This window comes from Phocoena phocoena, chromosome 7 (genome assembly GCF_963924675.1).
Source record: "Phocoena phocoena chromosome 7, mPhoPho1.1, whole genome shotgun sequence".
In the NCBI taxonomy this organism is placed as follows: domain Eukaryota; kingdom Metazoa; phylum Chordata; class Mammalia; order Artiodactyla; family Phocoenidae; genus Phocoena; species Phocoena phocoena.
In genome coordinates this window covers 82,866,459-82,889,678 of record NC_089225.1, presented here as the reverse complement: position 1 = coordinate 82,889,678, position 23,220 = coordinate 82,866,459, and the positions used below count along the sequence as shown (strand labels likewise).

Sequence of the window (23,220 nt, the reverse complement as noted above, 5' to 3'; positions counted from 1 at the left end):
ACCTGTTCTCCATGGTCTCCCAAAACTCTGTGATCTCTTATCTTCTCTACTCAGTGAGACTTCCAGGCTTATTTGGGTTCCACCTCCTTGCACTGGAAACTGCCTCTAGATAGCAAAGCTAGGACAATTAAGGGCTCACCGTGTTTGAGTTCCTTCTTTCTGGGACCATAGTCCACCAATGCTTGTTACCTAATGTCTGAAAACCATTATCTTTTATATTTTTTCCTGGATTCATTCATAATTGTTTTAGGAGGGAGGGTAAATCTGATTACTGTTGCTCTATCTTAGCCAGAAGCAGAAGTCCACTATTCGTTGATGTAAGCTTCCCAGGTGATTCTAATGTGCAGTCAGTTTTGAAACCCAGTGAGTTAGTAGCTTTAACTTTACAGAAAATTTCCTTCAAGACAGCACACATTTCTTCTGAGCTGACTAGTCCTGATGACGTTTGTAAGCCTGTGTCCCAAAAGTGTCATATGATGGTTAGCTAATATATTCAGAGAAACTTTTCACCAAAAGAAATGCCAAACACCTACTCTGCAAAGAAACTGAGAAACCATATTCTTTGGAAGAAAATTTCATATGGAGATACTTAAACTGGAATATCTGATATAAGATGCCACAAAAGAATGCTTTAAGGACTTCCCTGGTAGTCCAGTGGTTAAGAATCTGCCTTCCAGTGCAGGGGACACAGGTTCGATCCCTGGTTGGAGAACTAAGATCCCACATGCCGCAGGGTAACTAAGCCCATGTGCTCTAGAGCCCACATGCCACAACTAGAAAGCCCACATGCCACAACTACTGAGCCTGCACGCCACAACCAGAGAGCCCGTGTGCCACAACTACTGAGCCCACATGCTCTGGAGCCTGCACGCCACAACTAAAGAGAAGCCCGCGCGCCACAACAAAGAGCCCGTGTGCCTCAATGAAAGATCCTGCACACCACAACGAATATCCTGCATACCACAACTAAGACCCGATGCAGCCAACGTGAATAAATATTTTTTTAAAAATGCTTCACAGCATGGGAGTAGGAATAACATAATTTGGAAAGACCATCCTCTTCCTGAGTCATTCCAGAAAAAAACCTATCTTTTCAAAATTTTTGCCTTATAGAAACCATTCATAAAAAGCATGTTCAACGGGAACAACATATAATCATCAATAAAAATCAGTCACAGGATTTTACCACTGTGACTTCCAAAATCATGAACCTTGTAAACTAAATTAATTAAAATATACAGGCTAATACAGGCCAAACTTTACTTATAAGTAAAAAATAAATAAGATTCTCTTCAGTACCAGCAAATTTCATTTCTACGTACATAGAGGTTTCTTCCCATCCTTCCAGATATCCCTCTGAAACTTACCCTTTTCCAAGTAAGACCTTGGAGCCCACGGTGGGTCCTCTTCAGCATAAGGATCACTATACTCAACCACGGCTGCCTCTTCCTCTTCGTAATCTTCTGGAGGAGGAGGTGGTGGTGGGGACTCATCAAAGACTGGTTCTTCCACAGGTGGTGGTGGAGGTGGTGCATCTGAAACTAAGAATGTATCAAGCTGATAACAAAACTACACATTATGCAAAGTTCAGTGTTTCCTATCCCAGCTTCTATGTTCATGGAGTATAAACCTAGACTTGAAAATAATAATCTTTCAAAAAATAAGTAGGCAAGAGAAGTGTTCCCACCAACTATACTGTTTCAAATCCCCAAGCTTGACTTTCTCCTCCCTTTGGGTTAGTGCTGATGGATGCTGAATAAAGTTTAGCCAAAATGATTACTATTTTTTACTTAAAATGTTCCAGTTACTCAGTTAGCACTTTATAATACATTATTTCATTTAATCTTTACCTTGGGAGGTGGTGTTTTTAATCCTCATTTATGGATGTGTAAACTGGCTTTCCAAGATTAAGTACTCCAACAGTAAGTGGAAGAGCAGGAATTTGAACTCCAATGCCTCTTATCTTAAAAGCTACACTATTATGGAATGAGATCAAGTCATGTTTCATTATTCATTCAAAAGCATCAACTGAAAGCCTACCATGGCCAGCTATGATGCTCAGCACTGGGAATACAGCAGTGAGCAAAAGTCATGGAGACATGGACAACCAAACTTGCATTTACAATTAAGCGCAGTAAGTGCTTTAAGTCATCATGGAAAACAGAGCAGTAGACCACATCTCTTATGTGGGTCAGGAAAGGCTTCCTGGAACCTGAAGGATGAGTAAGAGTTAATGGCCCGGGGTGGAGGTAGATATTTCATGTCAGATGTAAAGGAAAATAACAAATACAAAGCAGGAGCCCTTGAAAGAGCTGAGCAAAGTTCAGTAGAAAGAGGCATGAGGAAGCTGAACAGCACTAAGCAGAAAGGGCCTTGTAACAGTTTGAACTCTATCCAAAGAGCAATTCGAAGCCAGAGAAGGGTTTAAGAAGAATAATAGAATCACAGCTGCATTACTTAGCCCGGTATAACTGGTTCCAAATAATTCCAGACTTCTTCCAAACATCAAACTTAATATAGAGTAAATATCTGCTACCACAGAGTTATCTTCAAAGTAATGTACTTGAAAGCTATACAGATCATTCCAAAAGATAGGTATATATCTTTCCAAGGTGAGTGTTTTGAAGAGGACAACATTCATTTGAATGTATAAGTCCTGCTATGCCTGTAAAATCAGCCACGGCTCACCTCATATACAAAGTTTCTTATTTTTATACATTTTGTAGGTGAGAAAATGTATATGACTATGGAAAGAAATGAGAAAAGATCATCCTAAAAGGTAAATATTGCACACTGTGGTAAGTATTGGAGGTGCTCATCGGGGTACCTTCCAATAAACAGAGGTAAAATGGACTATTTTCAGAAATTAGCAAACAGAGATGCAAAGGCACCTGAAAGAGACACTGAGCCCTCAGGCCAATAAGACTGGATTATAACCAGTTAAAATACAAGAAAGAAATGTGTCGATACAAAGGGAGCATTTAGTCAGCTATGGAAGCACACAAAAAAGGAGGGACTCAAAAGTGTCTGCTCTGTGTCAGATGCTTTACTAAGTGCTGGAGAAATAGCCAGTGAAAAACAAGCAAAAATCCCTGCTCTCATAGAGCTTACATTCTAGTATTGGCAATGCCCATTTCCAAAGGAGCAGGAGTCCTAAGCAACAGAATGCAAATATTTCTACCCCACGGCTGAGGCCATCCCTGTTATGAGATGCATGCATTAGGCTACATCAGCCTGATGACATTATCTCCTTCATTAGTGTAATTCCCCTAGTTCAGATTCCACACCCGTATAGCCTTATGATTGTGACATGGTTCCTATGTAGACTGCTCACAAGAAGAGAACTCATCTATCATACAGACTATGTTCACTGCTTTAGCAATTCCTCACTAAATACAGATACAGGCCTCCTGCTCTGTAGACATCAGTCTCCTCAGCTTCCTTAATGCTTCCCTAGGAGCAAACTCGACCTGTCAATACAATTAGTTATCTGATCCTGCATGATTCAACACCAGACCACAGGCCAGCTTAAATTCACTGCCAATCTATGAGGCCTCATGGGAGACAGACTGACAATTTGGTCCCCTGGGACCCACCATGGCATGGCCATTTTTACACCTGGAATCACAGGATTGGAAGAAGATTCTCAGGCCAGCCACAAAACCCGAAAACTCCAGTGACAGACCACTAATTGTCTGAGCAACCCAGAGAAAAGGGTGGGATATCCAGTGATTAAAGAGCACCTCCTCAATTAGATGTGATCTTTCTTTTTACATGTGCCTTATTTTATATTTATTTGTCTTATCTTCACTACCAGATTTTAAGTTGTTTGAAAGTAGAGAATTTCATCGTAATTATTTTACCATCCACACTAGCTGCTCATACAATGACTGTTCATAATATTCAAATATCTGAAGTATCAGTGAATGAATGACTATTCAGCCAATCATATATAAATGACATTTTATGCCTAGAATCTGATCTACAGCATAAAGAAGACATAAACTTACTATTTTCTTGGACTCTGGCCACAAATCCCATTAAAGGTAACTGAGGAGTTACCTGTAGGATGGAGGGAGGAGGAGCAAGAGATACTGCAAAAACAAAAAGGTGCGGAGGGTAAGGGGTAAGGGCAAGTTACATTAAACGGAAAGGGTAACACAATAAAACAAACATATAAGGAGGGAAACCGCTATGCATAAACATTTTACAAGCTATCTTAAGGATCCTCTTTTGAGGAATAACTCATTAACACACAAAACAAAGTATTAGGGAAGTTTTAAAAACTTACAACAGGAAGCATTTATCATATACAGATCTATTCTTACATACAATGGCAAATTATCTTTTCATGTCAATAGCATGTCTTCTCAAAAAAAGAATTTCTTCAGATTACCATGAATAACTTGGTTTTCTGAATTTTACCTTGAAGGTTATAAGTTTAAATGTTCATCAACACAAGGGAAAAAACCATTACATGCCAACATCCTAATTTTATACTTTTCATTACTTCATTAAACAGGCAAAATTAATTGGTTTTCAGCCATTGATTAAACAAATATTCACTGACTTCCCACTAAGGTGCAAGCACTCTGCTAAGAGACCAATATCGAAACCGTTCTCTTCGAGTCAGGTCTGTGTCTTTACAATTTCTCACAGTCCCAATTCATACCACCTATTCCAGGTACATTTTCTCCCTGAAGCTACAGAAAAATGCCAGCCTCATTCAAATCACTCCTCTCCCCCCAAAGCTGTCTTTCCCTTTTAAACACCTGGTACAGCGCCTAGCACTAGTGAGCCTTCAACAAACGTCTGACGTAGATAAATACATAAATAAGCCAGGTACATGCCAAACAACTTCCCAAGATTAACTCTACAGTAATGGTTTCCTTCGGAATGGGTATACAGTATGGTGTGCATCTTCTTATAAACACAGAACATCTTTATTAGCTTCAAATCACAGTGAAGACTAATAAAACTAAAAAGATGAGTAAGAGTCATTCTAGTTAGGAATGGAAGACAAAATAATAACCCTAACCCAACAACATCTGTAGCACTTCCCTGCAGGTGGTGGTGGTGATGGGTAGTGGAAGAGGCACTGGTGATGGTGTGGCGTCATGGTGGTGACGGAGAGGGCGGTCAGGGTTTGAGTAGGGGTGGGGCTACCCAGAAGTAACCTCTGAGCAGGTGCTTGAAGAAAAGGAGTTCGACAAGCAGACAGGCGTCAAGAAAGACAAGCCGAGAACCAAGTGAGGCAAAGGTTCTGAGGTATAAAATAGCATGACCAGCTCACAGAACCAGAAATATTTCCATATGGTTGGCATAAGATGCCCCAGAGAGAAAGTACAAAACCTGGAAAGATGAGCAGGTAGATATGCAATAGGTAAGAATCTTATATGTTAGGTGAAAGAGCGCTTAGTGGGAACACCTTGGACTTAAAGTCACCTAGCATCAAATCCCTGACTTGCTATTTTGCTGCTATTGGAACAGCAAGTTATTTTTTGAGCTTAATCCATAAATGTGAAATGAAAGAGGTAATGCAACCTACTTTACAGAGTAACTGCAAAGATTTTAAAAAAAACAAACATGTATGCAGAAAGTCTAACCCAGGGCCTGACACACAAAAATCAAGGCAATAGAAGTGGAAACAAAAGGAGAGAACTTAGTACAGTGTAGACAAAAAGAGTATTTGGTATCTAAGGATTCAGGAAGCCTATGAAGGAGAGAAACAGCTCAAGATGGTCTTAGATTTTTATCCTTCCTAACTATGAAGGTAGTGGTGCCATTAACCACATTAACCTTGGTGGGTAGTACAGGGAATGAAATGGGTTGGTGAATAGAAAAGTCAGGGAGAAATAATGAGATGTAGGAAAGTAACTTAAAACATAAATATGGAAGGCAACTGGAAAGTCTGAGTTGAATCTGTGGGAAAAATCAAGAGGTACAGAGGTGGCAGTAATCAGTAAAGATAACGGTTGTGCCATGGGTAAGTGCAGGCAGAACATGTACTTGTAATGGGCAGACAAGAGTTAAGCAGATAATCCTGAAGAATATCTCAGATTAAGGGACAGAGTCACATAACCCTAGAAATTGGTACCTTTCTTTAAAAGATACCTTGTGGTTATGTTTTTCCCTGAAGTCACACTTCTTGGTAGTAAACCCTTAAGCTGTGTGTCTGTGTCCCACTCTCAGAGGCTTGGAACAATTGCTGATATGTTCACAACACCCTGTGTTCCCAAACTTGGGGTAAGAAGACACAATGAACAGAGAAGGCAACAGAAACAAAGTAGATAAAACTGAGAGACAGCAGCAGACAGCAACTGCACTAGAAAAGTGGAATATAAGATGATGAAATGTCCCTCTTCTGTTAGCACCCATTCCAACCTCCCCTGTAACAGAAAAGCAGGAAATTTCCCACTTCAGTCATTGTTTCTCATCAAAAAAAAAAAGACCTTCTAGTACTCAGCTAAAAAAGAATGGTAAGGTACTTAACTTAAAACAGGGGTTTTGTAGGTAGGTTTAGTTTATTATTTTTTTAATGAATATATATATTTTTTTCTTTTCTTGTTTTGAAAGTGAAGGTCTGAAACTCTAGTGGTTTTTTAAGAAGCCTAACAGCAGCCCAGGTAAAAACCAGTCCCAGATCTTCCTTAAACAGAATTACATCATAACAAAACAAGTTAGATTTTTTTCAAAGCCAATCCAACGCATGTTTAAAAATTCAGTTCCAAATGGAGTTTACAAAGGTTGCCCCAAATTCTACTTTTTTTGCCCTGGGCAAACTTTTTACATCACGGTCCAAATTAATTTAGTTACCACAGCATTTTCTTTCTGGTCATGGAGATTTCATCAGAAAACCTGTGAACCAGAAGATCCTACTTTAGACTAGATTTATCTTCCTCAGAGTTGAACTGAAAATGAACTATTTTAGGAGAATTTAAGCAGGACTGTGATGTGACGAACTGTTTGCAATAATCAGTTCTAGTCTGAGGTATCTCATGAACAGGCAAGAGCAGAAAGTAACTATCAATTTGTTTCCATGCTATTTAGCTAAGATGATTCCTCACAAGACAAAACCCTTTCCTTATAATCACCGAAACGTCTCCAAATTTAGATTCAGTAATATTACGTTCAAACTACACAATAATGAAGTTAACGTGAAGAGAAAGGCTCAAGAAGAGACTGGAGTTTATAGAGAGATCTTAAGTAGAACTATAAGGGCTATAGCTTACATTCACTCAGCAACACGGAGGTATACAAACTGTAAAAGGCTCTGCAAGCAGAGGATGAGTCTGTGCTGATGAAATATACAGACTTCCTAAGTATGACCTTCCTGGTTATTTACAAAATCCTGGAGCATCTTCTTTGAGGTTAAAATGTACAAAGAGTTTTGAAGAAAAATTAGGCTTTTTTTTTTTTTACTGCTTTATAAATACTCTAAGAAAATTAGACAAAATAACCACTCTAAATACTATTTCTAAAACCATGAAAGATATCACCTTTAGAGGCCATACATTTGACAGCCCATTCAAGTTTAGTTGCAAATATTTTACATTCCAGTGAGGGAAATAATTTAAGCAATTTATTTTAAGAGTGAAATATTTTCTAAACATGGATAGTAACTTAGAACAAGGAGTATTTAAAAGTGAACCTAACTAATCATACTCAGTAAGGGAAGCTTTTTTGATGGAAAAGAATAGGGTTACCAAATAATTATCACTCCTGTAGTCTCAGAAGGGTTAAAAGAATTGGGCCATTTTTCTTATTCCTTTTCAAGTGAAAAAAAAAACATCGTTTGACATTATGCCGAGAAAAAGTAGCAAATTAATCCACACAGTTTAAAAACATAACTTGTGTTTAATAATCGATGTAAAGGGTCTATTTGGTTTACTTGGTCATCTGAGAATATACTTAAACTTTTGGGGTTTTTCTAGTTTTGTTCTCCCTAGAGTAAATATTCACTAACAAAAGCTAAAGACTGCCTAAAATGAGGACTCGAAAATAGCTTCTTGATTGCTCTCTATTTATACTTTGCTAAAGCCCCACCACATCTGTATTCTTCTGGAGATTTATGGTAATGTTGTAAGTTAACTATCATTTAAAGAATATGCGTTATGGCTTTTCTTTTACAATATCACCAACCCAACATTGTTTTCCCACTGTTTCTTTTTAGTTGTTTTTAATATCATTCAGGGAAGCCTGATATCTTCCCTGTGTAAAACACCATACTCATTCAGAAATTCCTCTTTCTCATACAACTATATACACTCACACTGCTTGGAACCAACATTCCACTTTATGAATTAGATTTTTTTAGTCTTTGTTGTAAGAAAATATGAGTAGTAGGGGGCTTCCCTGGTGGCGCAGTGGTTGGGAGTCCGCCTGCTGATGAGGGGGGCGCGGGTGTGGGCCCTGATCCGGGAGGATCCCACATGCTGCGGAGTGGCTGGGCTCGTGCGCCACAGCTGCCGAGCCTGTGCTCTGGAGCCCGTGGGCCACAACTACTGGGCCTGTGCGCCTGGAGCCCATGCTCTGCAGGGAGGGGGGCCACCACGGTCAGAGGCCCGCGCACCGCAACAGGGAGTGGCCCCCGCTCCCCGCAACTAGAGAAGGACCGCGCGGTGGCAAAGACCCAATGCAGCCAGGGATAAATAAATAAATTTAAAAAAAAAAAGAAAAAGAAAATATGAGTAGTAAAATGTAAGATATCTTTTACCAAAGGCCTTAGTACTTAAACACCACATTACTGATTCCTTACTGTTAAGGACTGAATGTTTGTATCCCCCCAAAATTCATATGAAATCCTAACCTCCAATGTGATGGTATTAGAAGGTGGGGCCTTTGGGAGGTGATTAGCTCATGAGGATGGAGCCCGAATGAATGGAATTAGTGCCCTTATAAAAGAACTCCAGAGACCAAATTAAACTTAAAAGCTTTTGCACAGCAAAGAAAACCATAAACAAAACAAAAAGACAACCTACTAAGTGGGAGAAAATATTTGCAAATGATATGACCAATAAGGAATTAATATCCAACACATATAAACAGCTCATACAACTCGACATCAAAAAAACAACCCGATTAAAAAATGGACAGAAGAACTGAAAGGACATTTTTCAAAAGAGGAAATGAAGATGGCCAACAGACACATGAAATGATGCTCAACATCGCTAATCATCAGGGAAATAAAAATCAAGACCACAATGAGATATCATCTCACACCTGTCAGAATGGCTGTCATCAAAAAGAACACAAATAACAAATGCTGGTGAGTATGTGGAGAAAAGGGAACCCTTGCACACTGTTGGTGGGGATGTAAATTGGTGCAGCCACTGTGGAAAACAGTACTGAGGTTTCTCAAAAAACTAAAAACAGAACCACCATATGACCCAGCAATTCCACTCATGGGTATATATCTGAAAAACCCCCCAACAATTTGAAAAGATACATGCACCCCAATGTTCACAGAAGCATTATTTACAATTGCCAAGATATGGAAACAACCTAAGTGTTCATCAACAGATGAATGGATTAAGAGGATGTACACACACACACTGTAATACTACTCAGTCATAAAAAAGAACGAAATTTTGCCATTTGCAGCAACATGGATGTACTTGGAGGGCATGATGCTAAGTGAAATAAGTCACACAGAGAAAGACAAATACTGTATGATATCACTTATATGTGGAACCTAAAAAATACAACAAACTAGTGAATATAACAAAAAAGAAGCAGGCTCACAGTATACGTATAGAGAACAAACTAGTGGTTACCAGTGAAGGGGGGCAATATGGGGCGGGGGGAGTAGGAGGCATAAACTACTGGGTGAAAGACAGGCTCAAGGATGCACAATATTATGCAACATGGGGAACAGAGCCAATATTTTGTAATAATTGTAAAATGGAAAGTAACCTTTAAAAATTATATTTAAAATTTTTTTAAAAGGCATTGCCAAACAAACAAACCATGGAGAGTTTTCTCTCTTTTTCCACCATGTGAGGACACAACAAGACAGCAGTCTACAACCTCAGGAGGGTTCTCACCAGAACTCAACCTTGCTGGCACACTGATCTCTGACTTTCAGCCTCCAGAACTGTGAGAAATAAATCTCTACTGTTTATAAGCTACCCAGTCTATGGTACTTTGTTATAGCAGCCCAAACTAAAACACTTACCAAACTAGGTTAATGTATGTAAATGTACATGTACAAATACATATGTATATTCTTCTTTACCACCAAGGTGCTTCATATTTATATTGAAAGTAAAAGCTGTTAAAACTTGTGATTAGCCCTATCTGTTTCAAGGACACTCCTTGCCGACGACAAGATGAATGATAAACTAGTATTCCTATTTCTTTGGCTGGATTAGATTAAGAAACAATGAGAACCAAATAGCATTCATTTTATGTTCTGAATGAAGTGTTCCTTTCATTAACTTGCTTCTGAAATAATCTCATTAGAAAACAGTTATTGTGCTCTTAGGACTTGGCACTACACACCGGGTGCTCCATATTTTAATTCCTATGTTATAACGTCATTTCAAACTCAAACCAAATATAGTAGCAGTGCTGTTAGATTTACATCTCACAGAAAACCTCACTGAATTTACAGTCACATGAATCCCAGCCTGTCAGCTCACTTCCTCAGAAGCACAAATCCATGTCAAGCCTCCAGCTGCAAAAAATATGCTCATAAAACACAAATCTGGGATCACTGTTAAACCAGGGAATTAGCTACTTGAGAAAGCACAACAAATTTTCTCATTTTAAATATGAAAAAACAAGGACCACTGTAAGACCAGTGGTAATAATACAAGAGACTTACATAATAATCTAATGCAAATAAAATGAAAGTGCATCTAACAGCCTTCGAATACTGGCTTACAAAGCATTAAGTGTTGCAAGAAGAACTTTTCAAAGAACATAATTTAGTTAAAATTTTTTTTTAGTTTAGAAAAAAGCACTCTGATTATTCAACTAAGTTGTAGCCAGCCTCTTTAAACAGTTACCAAATCCCCGGAGAAGAAAGGCAGAACTTAATTGAGAGAAGTACATGAAAACAAACAAACTAAATTGCCTCACACATTATGCTGAAAGCTCAACAATGGAATATTACTCAGCCATAAAAAGAAACGAAATTGAGCTATTTGTAATGAGGTGGATGGACCTAGAGTCTGTCATACAGAGTGAAGTAAGTCAGAAAGAGAAAGACAAATACCGTATGCTAACACATATATATGGAATTTAAGAAAAAAAAAATGTCATGAAGAACCTAGGGGTAAGACAGGAATAAAGACACAGACCTACTTGAGAATGGACTTGAGGATATGGGGAGGGGGAAGGGTAAGCTGTGACAAAGCGAGAGAGAGGCATGGACATACATACACTACCAAATGTAAAATAGACAGCTAATGGGAAGCAGCCGCATAGCACAGGGAGATCAGCTTGGTGCTTTGTGACCACCTAGAGGGGTGGGATAGGGAGGGTGGGAGACGCAAGAGGGAAGAGATATGGGAACATATGTATATGTATAACTGATTCATTTTGTTATAAAGCAGAAACTAAGACACCATTGTAAAGCAATTATACTCCAATAAAGATGTTAAAAAAAAAACTCAATTCACTTTATACTTCCCATGAGTGTGAAAAATACTTTCATTAACATCATTCCTTAGAGTAGGTTATTTTTCTACTTTAACATATACTTTCACGTATGTTAAAATCAGACTTACAAAGAAGTATTAAAATATGTACTTAAAACACATTTAAATAGCCTTCAAATAAATTCCACCAAGAGGTGGAATTTTTAATCAGGGTTCTCATAAGACCAGTATTTTGGTATGTACATGGATACAGCATGAAATACCCTTGTATATACTTTCTGAATATCATGTACACTTGGTCCCAAGCTGTAACAGTAAAGCACCTCTCAGCTCCATTACAGAATTTTGGACTGACACCATTCTTTCAAAACTCTATTTAAGGGTAAGGAAGGGCATAAGGGTCATAAGAAATAATTGTCAAGACTTCCAAGAGGGTCAGGGAGAGAGCTTATCTTCAGCAGCGCTATGAACAGGCCATATCTAACAAATTAAAATTTAAAAATAAAATATTCATTTAAGTACAAAATAGCACCTGTACAAATATGGGTTTGGAACACATGATTTAAAAGTAGAATGTGAGAAAAGACAGGCGTATTTGTCAAAATGGAGCTCAAAATGAGTCAAAAAGGATGGCACACCCAAAATCATTAAGTGTGGTCAAAGACAGCAGTGAGATAGATAGATATATGTATAACTGAATCACTTTAGTGTACATCTGAAACCAACACAACATTGTAAATCAACTATACTTCAGTAAAACAAAATTTAAAAACAAATAAGAGAAGAATAACCCCCCAAATTTTAAGGTTATAGATTTTAATTTGGTCATAGTTAACTACTAGGAAAAGAAAAACTACTCCTTTTTAAGACTCATAATGTGATCGCTGGGTAAAACAATGCACATGTATATTTCTCAAATTAAATAATCTAATGTAAATTTTTTAAAAAAGAAGTCTATTTCCATATAGGCAGATGGTAATCACACTACAGTGTGCACTGGTTAGACTATATAGTCATTTATGGTATTTAATTTACAAGAGGGACCCAAAACAATGAGGGGATCTGAATAAAGTTAACAAGAGATTCATTTCACATTCAACAAGTAGTTACTGAGCACTATTCCCAGGATATAACAGATTAAAAAACTGACAAGGTCTCAGGTTCTCATGCACTTTACATTACAATGTTGGCATCCTCCATCCCACCCTCCTACCCTTGGGAGGGTAAGAGAAAGACTTTTTTTAATATGAAGGTAGGTAGGATAGGATAGTACAATGGAAATAACATGGAACTTTAAGTCAGATGACCTAAATTCAAATCCTAACTTGATACCTCAGCCTGTTTCCTCACCTGTAAAATACAGATGAAAACGATCACATGATTTTAAGAATCAAATGATATAAAAATATAAAAGCATTCTTTAAGCTCTGTTTATGTAAGAGGAGGATAAAATTTCTTCTGCAAGATTTCAAAGGATATAACAAGGTTTCACTAAAAGGTAGACAGATTTCAGCTCCATACAATTCAGGGCTCATCCAAGATGGAATGGGCTGTCCCCTAATATTACAGGTGATCACACATGGGCTTACTGGCCTCTTGGCAAAAATCCAGAAAAACACAGTAAGTTCACATAACATGTCCACAGTAGTCACGGAGTATAATATCTGCTCTTAACCCTCTCTGGGGAAGAAGCAAAACAAATGATTATGTTTAGTATTAAATATATGCCAGATTAGTTCTTCTGTGTGCATGATGCAACTGAAAGGTGACTGTTATATCTGGATCAATCTGTCCAAGTCCCGGTTTTTCCATTATAGGTTTGGTAGGAGAATTGGAAAAGATAGTATAACTGCCCACCATAAAGCAGCTTCAAAAATGTCATTTCCCTTTTCCTTTGCCACTTAAAAACTCTGTTCATGTATGCTCAACTTTCATTATTTGCTATTCATAGAGCAAGGGTATCTGATTAAATAAGAAGGAAATACTGTTCAGCACAATATTATTTTAAAAAACAAATAATCACTAACACATTGAAAAAGATTCCGTTCAAAAAAATTAAGTTCCGGGCTTCCCTGGTGGCGCAGTGGTTGAGAGTCTACCTGCCAATGCAGGGGACACGGGTTCGAGCCCTGGTCTGGGAGGATCCCACATGCCACGGAGCAACTAGGCCCGTGAGCCACAACTACTGAGCCTGCGCGTCTGGAGCCTGTGCTCCACAACAAGAGAGGCCGTGATAGTGAGAGGACCGTGCACCGTGATGAAGACTGGCCCCCGCTTGCCGCAACTAGAGAAAGCCCTCGCACAGAAACGAAGACCCAACACAGCTAAAATTAAATAAGTAAATTTAAAACTGTTAAAAAAAAAATTAAGTTCTGCAACTTTATATGGAAACCATGTTGATTTTTAAAAAAAGAACTAGAAAATACAGTATTAGCAACCTTGTATTCATTCTTCCACTCATTCAACAAATAGTACTAACCACCTACCATGTACTAGTCATTTGCAATTAAAGTTTTTTTCCTGTGTAATTGAAGATTTTTAATTAGATATATTTCACAGACTGCAAAAGAAAATCTAACCTGGGTTCTGGCTATAAAAAGGTCCTCCGTTCATCTGATTCTGAAGGCTTGTTTGTGAAGTTATGGAAGGAGGGCGCCTATAGGGCAAAGAGCCCCCTATTGTTGGGGGAGTATGGCGAGTGGCAGGTCTATTCATGCTGTAGAACTGAACAGGATGACCTGGAAAAGGGACAGAACATAAATTTGTCACTAAAAGAAAATTATCTCAGACAATGAAATACTTTAGGTACAATGCCTGAATCTTAATAAGATTATTAAAAATAACAATATTTAGCTAATTTAATTGCCATCTGACAAATATTAATGCAAGGTGACAGTTATTGCTCAGTTGACAGTATATCCAAGTGCAAAAGCAGGAAAGTAGGTAAATAAAATTATGATTAGGTTTGGAAAAACTATATCTAAATAGGTTACTAATTAATATTATGATTTTATTAAATTAGTAATTTGATAGGGTTTCAAAATCATCACAATTAAAATTTATGGGGGGCTTCCCTGGTGGCACAGTGGTTAAGAATCCTCCTGCCAGTGCAGGCGACAGGGGTTCAAGCCCTGGTCCAGGAAGATCCCACATACATGCCATGAAGCAACTAAGCCCATGCGCCACAACTACTGAGCCTGCGCCCTAGAGCCCGCGAGCCACAACTACTGAGCCCACATGCCACAACTACTGAAGCCCGTGTGCCTAGAGCCCGTGGCTCTGCAACAAGAGAAGCCACAACAATGAGAAGCCCATGCACTGCAACGTAGAGCAGCCCCCACTTGCTGCAACTAGAGAAAGCCCACACATAGCAACGAAGGCCAAACACAGTCAAAAATAAAAACAAATAAATAAATTTGAAAAAAAAAAATAATAAAACAAAATAAAATTTATGGCTCACTTCCTCCCAAAAAACACCAGCAATTAAACACTGAAAACTAAACTCAACAAGATGAGAAAAACGTTTAGAAAAGAAAAAGAAAAAATGTTTGACACACAGTCTTATTCCAAAATAATAATAGTAATAAATTTAAGGTAGCAAGCCAATTTGTTTCAAGGAAATCATAAAATATTTCAGCAAAAGGTCAAGTGACATAATTCCAAATCACATTTTTCAATCAAAAATATCCTTCTCTATAGTTAGATTATTTTGTCTTAAAATTAGAGTTTAACAAATTTACAATTATGAAAAAAAGCTAAGATACAAAAAGTGTTATCAAAAATATCTAATTTTTAGTATCATCCTGAACGTGTTCATATTTATCAGCAATTTCATACATTTTGTTCTCTGAGAGCACTTCAACAACTAATGCCAACAGAAGACCTCTTTCCTAATCCATCCAATTGCCTAGTTCAATCCAGTTCCTAAATTTTATCTTGACTCCACTTCTACTTAAAGTCATTAGTTAAAGGCCTACTGTACAGACAGACCAAGGACTAGAGCACCCATGAGAGAGCAGGCAAGAGAAGAAGGGGGAGGAATGGGGGAAGGGGAAGAGTGAGGGAGAGAAGAGGACGAAGAGAAAGGTGAGCGGAAGAAAAGGAGGAGGGGAGGGGAAAGGAGAGGAGAAAGGACAAGGGAAGAAGGGAAGGGAAGAGGTGAAAAGAGAAAAACACAACAATTTTTCTTCTTTTCCATGATTGTAAAATGGTTTTACGTGACTAAAACTGATCTTCAGGAAGTGTTAAATTTATCAAACTTGGATTCATATGGATACTCATATAAAGAATATTATAGAAGCACTCAAGAGCTGCTATAGGATTTACTCTTCATACATACGACAGTATCAAAACCTAAAACTCAATTCTGTTGTATAAAAATCTTGAGTAGTCAAGCTCAAGCATAATCCACTGTCAATTTATATAGCCATGATAAAAATGTAAAAGCATGTAAACTAATAAGCTATTTTTTAGAAGGTATATTTTGTCATTTGAATCACACATTACTGGCATTTTAGGCACTAATCTGTAACACCCTAATACAAACCTAGAATAATCAAGTTAAAAACTCTGATATTTAACACCATTATGAATTTTATATAGTTAGATCCAGTCTAAAACCTCCCATGTTATAAGCCATCAGTGATCCAAAGACACTACATAATAAAGACTCTATTCAAACCATTAATGAGGCATTTATTTTGCTTTGAGCTGAAAAACAAACTATAGTTTAATTACCATAGACCTAACTATAAAAACCTGAAACTAAAAACTTCTAGAAGAAAACAAGACAAAAATCTTTTGTGACCTTGTGTAAGATAGAGTTTATAAACACAACACTAAAAGCACAATCCCCAAAAGAAAAAAGAAAAAAAAAAAGAGCAATGAACGAGACCGTCAAAATAAAGAACTTATGCTCTTTAAAAGATACCATTAAGAGAATGAAAAGGTAAGTCACAAAATGGAAGAAAATATTTGCAAATCACACAATTAATAAAAGGCATATTCAGAATATAAAAGGACTCAATAAGAAAACAAAAAGCCCAATTAAAAAGGTGTGTGAGGGGAAGCAAAAACATTTGAACAGACATTTCACCAAAGAAGATTGCAAATGAATATATGAAAAAGATGTTCTACATCATTATTCATTGGGGAAATGTCAGTCAAAACCACATGAGAAACTATTATACACCTATGAGAATGGCTAAATTAAATATACATATATATATGTGTGCATGTGTGTATATATGTATATAATGACAATACCATGTGCTAACAAGTATGCAGAGCAACTGGAAGTCTCACACACTGCTGGTGGGCATGCAAAATTGTACAAGCACTTTGGAAAACAATTATGCAATTTCTTATAAAGTTAAGCATTCACTTACCAGACAACCCAGCAATACTACTCCCTAGGTATTTACCCAAATGAAATGAAAGCCTATGCTCACACAAAAGTCTGTGTGTGAATGTATTTGGCAGTTTTTTCATAATCACCCAAAATTGGAAATAAATCCAAATGTCCCTCAATTGGGAAAGGGATAAACAAACTGTGGTAAATCCATTCAATAGAACACTACTCAGTAATAAAAAGGAACGAAATAACAAAACATGTAATAATGCATAAATCTCAAATGCACTGTGCCAAAAAGCCAGACCCAAAAGGTTACGTTACATATGCTTCCATTTATGGTATTTTTACAAAGGCAAACTTTAGAGAGAGAAAAAAAAAAAACAGATCAAGAGGTTGCCGGGGGCTAAGAGTGAAATGGAAGGACTGCCTACAAAGGGGGCATGGAGGAAATCTAGGGATGATAGGACTGTTCTATATACCTTGACTGTAGCTGTGGTTATATCACTGTATACATTTGTCAAAACTCACATTAGTCCATACTAGAAAGGGTGAATTTTACTGTATATAAATTATACCTTAATAAAAAGAAAAGAAAAAAAAGTATTTGGTGGGTGATTCAAAGATACTACATAAAAGAGATTATATTGATATGTTGTTAATAAGGCATTCACTTTGCTTTAAACTGTAATTATTCACTCATACAACAAATGTTGATTCAGTGCAGACTAGGAACCAGCACCTGTTATTAAATTATAATTTAATTACTAAAATGTTGACTCTATGTGAGGGTGATTTGTCCTTTCTGGGCCTACAACTGATTTCAAGATGTATTCCTTACTCTACTGATGCAGGAGCATAACAAGATTTCTATATTTAACTAGCTAGAGTGGCCTAACAGAGTGGTATGTAGATCAAAGGACAGCTCATGTTTACATACACGCACTGCAGAAAGCTTTTCTTAAAAAGTACTGTTACAGAAGCTATGCCATAAAACACCATCCAAAATGAATGGATTAACATGGATTTTTAAGATGTCTTTTAAAACACTTAAACACCTAGATACAGCAGCAGCACTGCATATATATTCTATGAAGTAGTTTATTAACCAGCTAAGGTGATGTGTGTCCAAACACATACATTTTTATAGTAGATAAGAACTTGTTTACTAAACCAGCATCACTATTAACTTTGAAAATATACTTTGTAGCAATTGAGCCTTTTTCTCCTTAGCCATGAAAACAAACTTTAGGTTGCAATTTTAAAACAGTAAAACACCAGTCAATCTTAAATTACAAATAAACTTGAAATCCTTAAAAAGCCCCCTAACTATGTGTTTCCAGTGCTGCTATAATAAGCAACAAATTCTGTTATAATAGACTTGTACTTTCAAACTGTTATATCAAATATTTCCTATAAAATATATCTTAAAACTACTGTCATACTTTTCTTTTATTAATGACATAACCTGTAACAAAGAATACTTCTAATAACAACTTCTCAAAACTGTATAGTAGGGACTTCCCGGAGGTTCAGTGGTTAAGACTCTGTGCTCCCAATGCAGGAAGCATGGGTTCAATCCTTGATCAGAGAACTAAGATCCCATGTGCCCAACGGCACAGCCAAAAAAAAATAAAATAAAATAACTGTAGAGAAGACAGCTCCATACTAAATTTGCAAATCTCTAGTAAATAAAATTCAAGCAATAAAAAATGTGTATTTGTGCTATTCTACTAGAAAAATGAGAAACCTTACCCTGATTCCCTCAGGAAATTCTATTCTTCGGTCACATGCCATTTTCTAGTTAGCACATTATTCTTCAGATTTTTTTTTAATACAAACCACAAACAAACAAAAATCATAAAGCCAGAGTTCCAGGTAAGAGAAGAGCCAGACAACTGGATCTGCCTGCCAAAGAATAAACCAATACTCACCTGTAGGGGGAGTGGAAGAAACAACAGGGGGAGTTGGAGAAGTGAAGCCATCAGCAAGGGTCTGGGCACCCCCAGCGGCAGTGTCTGGGGCAGTGGAGGGAGGGACAGTAGCAGGAAGAGGGGCAGGGGCAGATGCAGAAGTAGCAGGAAGGGGAGGAGTACCAGCAGAGCCAGCAGGGGCTGAGGGGAAAGAGGAGTAAGAGGCAGCATTAATGAGGCAGTTCCATCAGGCAGGATTAGAAACGGCATTAGAGAACTTAATGTTAGATACTCGGTGCTTATCAATAACCAAAGAATAGAAGAGAGCGTTAAAAAAAAAAGAATGAGCTTATTATGTTAAAGGATTATTAAGGTTTGCAGCAAATAATTCAAGATGCTAAGGGTAATGTACAGGATTTTAAATTCATTAAAAGCATTCCTTTTTACCTGATAGCCACTATTCTAGAAGAAAAGTGCTCCCTTTATATTGTTATTTTTAACATTCTGTAAATATTGATAGTATACAAAATGAAACACAACACACTACAAAATGACAGTATTCCATTTTGAAGTATACAAATCAGAAAATATTTCAGACATAAATATCTTATCAAGTAAAAAAGAATTTACAAAAATAACTTTTTCATGATTTTTAAAAAGGTATATCTATTTGTTATTTTAAGTAAGTTAAATATGTAATATTCTATCCTTACGTCTTTTCTGTCATGTTTTTAAAACTAAATTTTAACTTTGTGTCCTCAGATTAAAGAAGTACATTTTTCTGTTTCAGACAAAAGAGCATAGCATTTCAGTGACTATCAAGTTCTCATGAGATTGAACTGTCAAAATTATATCTGCTCAATCCTTTGCTACCAATGTGGTTCTCACACTGAGACCCCACTGTGCCCAAAGGCATGCACTGTCATAACACCAGCTGGAATTAAACATGTAACTCATTCCGGTGAAACCTCAACTCAAAGCACCAACTACGCCACAGCACCAAAGACACAAAACCAAATAACAGAGAAGTATGTGAACATAAACTCACAAATCATTTGGTTAAAAATAACAAACGCATAAAGATTTTTCAGCATTTACAGAGTCTTCGAGGGAAAAAAACCCTGATTATGAAGAAAGCCCAGTGTAATTAAATCAGAAATAGAATCCAAACTCAGCAAGGTGAAGATGAAGCACAATTCATGTTTTACCTGGAAAGACACTGGGAGGAGAAGGCGTAGGAACAGCAATGGGGACTCCCACACTCCCACTTCCACTGTTCTCCCGACTGCTGCTCCGACTACTAGGGTGGCTTCCTCCGCTACTCCCGCTGCTGCTAAAGAAACAGGAGCCACCAAAACGTGAGTATTGATATACAGCAAGATACCGCCAGCATTTTCCAGAATTTTCTGAAATGAATATAGCTACAAAATGATAATTCAAAAGCCCTTCGCTTAAAAGATGAATTTCTTAATAAAGTAAGGAAAAGAGCTGAGTTCAAGAAACTTGTTTTGGCTACCTTTTAATAAGCATGTATTAAAGAAACTGAGAAAGAAAAAAAATTCTCCATAAACATAGTGATAAATCATGGGGCTTGACACATAAAAATAGTATTACTTTCTCTTATTCCAGTTTAATGGCTGTCTGAAGAAACCTCTTTTATAATAAAAAGTTTTCCTGAACAAATTATTTGATTAATTTTATCTGTAATGATATCATGATATACTATCCCATATTAATGTTTTATTGCATATAGTTTTTCATCTGTAAAGTTCCACCAAAAAACAACTTGAAATTTCCCACATCTGGTCAATTTTTTTTTTCAGGTCAACAATAACTATTAATCTTGCAGAGAAATCTGCACTTTGATATGACTGTCCTCTTTCAACTTCCTGGCTGCTCAAAGTTGCATCAGAACATGAGAAGAGAGAGGTAGAATCAGATGAGGTTTGGGGGAGCAGAGTGAGGAAAAGAACTTAGTGCTTGGAATATGAGAGAGATTTAACTGAAGTTATCTGAACAAATTATGGTACTATGACCATCACATTTTGTGCTAAGGTAGAGAAAATACCTGTAAGTTCGATTTCTTTGATTCACAGAAGCTGTCCTCACAGGGCTCTGCTGCGAGGGAGCCATAGTACGGGCTGGGCTAGGTACGTAATCATTTGGTACCACTGGAGGGCGCACTGGCTCCAGTGTGCGATAGGGGGAGTGCCGCCTACAAAAAGAAGAGCGTATGTATTGTGTGATTAGCAAGTTTCGGCACAATCAATTCAGAGCTGCCAGTAGTGAAATACAGTTTGTACTCGGAGGTAGTAGAACATGTTTTAATAAAACCCAGCTACCAATTTCAGTCTTCCCTTAAGTATCACTTCTCCATTAGGGTTTTGATACATATTGTTGTATTTTAGTCTCCAACTTCATTTCCCTCTGCTAATGCGATTTTGTTCATTCATTCTGAGAGCATGCAGATTCTACTACCAGATAAGCCAATGTTTCCCAGACTCTCTTCTTAGATGAGTTCAAATTATTTTAGTGCCATGTCAAATTCCCCCAACTGCACTGCATAAATGCACTAATTATCCTCCTCACCTCTCTCTCCCTAACCAAAAACTCAGACAGGGTAAATCAGTCTAGAACATGGCTCCACAACCCCCACACTGATGATCAATAGCAACCCTAACAAGTCACTTCCCTTTCTATAAGGTACAGAAATAAAACCACATCCACACACAGAAATATATAATTTAATCTCATCTCCTTCCATTCTCACTTCACATCCTCCTTCAGCTTTCACCTTGATTGCTCTTACCTCTTACCCTCTTCACAGTTCAACATTTAAAAGGGAGAGAAGGAAAAAAAGATCACCTAAGTCTTTCTACCTTATTTGAAGTACAAAACAGACTGGATTTCATTAGCATATCTCCCTCTTTTTTTCAAAATTTCCTTTTGAAAGAATGAGAAGAGCAAGAAAGGAAATATGATAGCAAATAGGATGCACACTGGAACACTAGTAATTATTGAGTTAGTTCTCATCTTTAAGTTTCCAAATAAGTTCATGACAATGATAAATACTCAACTGACACGAAACTGATATTGTGTAGATGAGATTCTGGTCTTTAACTGGATCTCAAGATGTGAAAATTAAAGAGCTTTCTTTTCCTAAAATGATGTTGCTCACCTGACTTATGTATTTCTCAATAATTCACTTCCCAAAAAGCTCCCAAGGTTCCTTTAAATACTGTTCTCCTGGACCACTCGAGTTTTGGCTCATTGATTCTGGATGAGATTACTCTGCAATGACCCTGTCTACTACGCTCAAAATCTTCTTGCATAAACAATTCCTCTCTAATACACATTATTAAAAATAAATAACAGGCACTAGACAAGATACTGGGTCAAAGAAAGAAAAAGGAACGTTAGGACCTTGGATTTAAAATACAAAAAAGGGGCTTCCCTGGTGGTGCAGTGGTTAAGAATCTGTCTGCCAATGCAGGGGACACAGGTTCGAGCCCTGATCCGGGAAGATCCCACATGCCACAGAGCAACTAAGCCCATGCACCACAACTACTGAGCCCGTGTGCCACAGCTACTGAAGCCCACACGCCTAGAGCCTGTGCACCGCACCAAGAGAAGCCACCGCAATGAGAAGCCCGCACACTGCAACGAAGAGTAGCCCCTGCTCGCTGCAACTAGAGAAAGCCCGCATGCAGCAACAAAGACCCAACACAGCCAAAAATAAATAATAAATTTATTTTAAAACATAAAATAAAACACAACAACGTCTGGGCATCTCTGAAGTTATGATGTAAACATAAAACACCATAAAATACGAAACTGATTGATTTCCAATTTTTCCCAGACAATAAAAATGTTCTGTTTCATGCAAGAAAAAAAAACCTTTGCTGAGAACCATACAATGAAGACAATGATAAAAAAAAAAAAGGTAAAAAACTAGGGGCAGAGGACAAAACACGGTAGCTGGGCAAAGACCGCGAAAAAGCCAGGCTGTGACCATCAAACGGCTAGTGGTGCCCAGCCACTCTGGTCTCCGAAGACACTGCAGAGCCCTTGCTAATACACAAGGAAAACAAATACTAGTGTATGAGTAAATCTTTAAAATTGGGGAGTAACAGAAAATTTTATTTTACTAGGGCTATCTTGCTAACAATCTTGATTCAAAACCTAATAAAATCCATTAGATACTATACATGATAGAAATACAGACATTCCACAGGAAAATAAATATTTCCTCTTGACCTGATTCTCCACTCTTACCCTGTACAATTATAACCTACCACACATCATCTACATTCTACCCTGAAGTTTAAACCTTATTTAAGCTACTGGATTC

At 37.5% G+C, this 23,220-nt stretch overlaps 1 protein-coding gene across 44 annotated transcripts in view; it reads right to left on the bottom strand.

Moving 5' to 3' along the window:
• ABI2 (abl interactor 2) overlaps positions 1 to 23,220 on the bottom strand; it is a 96,227-nt gene that overhangs the window by 7,071 nt on the left and 65,936 nt on the right. For 5 of the 44 annotated variants that reach the window (XM_065880054.1, XM_065880057.1, XM_065880075.1 and 2 more), the window contains 4 exons: positions 20,078 to 20,202; positions 18,891 to 19,070; positions 14,186 to 14,344; positions 1,368 to 1,541 (listed from right to left, as the gene is read on the bottom strand). In XM_065880054.1, coding sequence (XP_065736126.1) covers positions 1,368 to 1,541; positions 14,186 to 14,344; positions 18,891 to 19,070; positions 20,078 to 20,202 — 638 coding nt within the window. Of the gene's footprint in view, positions 1 to 1,367; positions 1,542 to 4,010; positions 4,095 to 14,185; positions 14,345 to 18,890; positions 19,071 to 20,077; positions 20,203 to 20,937; positions 21,085 to 23,220 lie in introns of all 44 variants that reach the window. The other 39 variants (XM_065880041.1, XM_065880043.1, XM_065880059.1 and 36 more) reach the window with 24 other exon arrangements.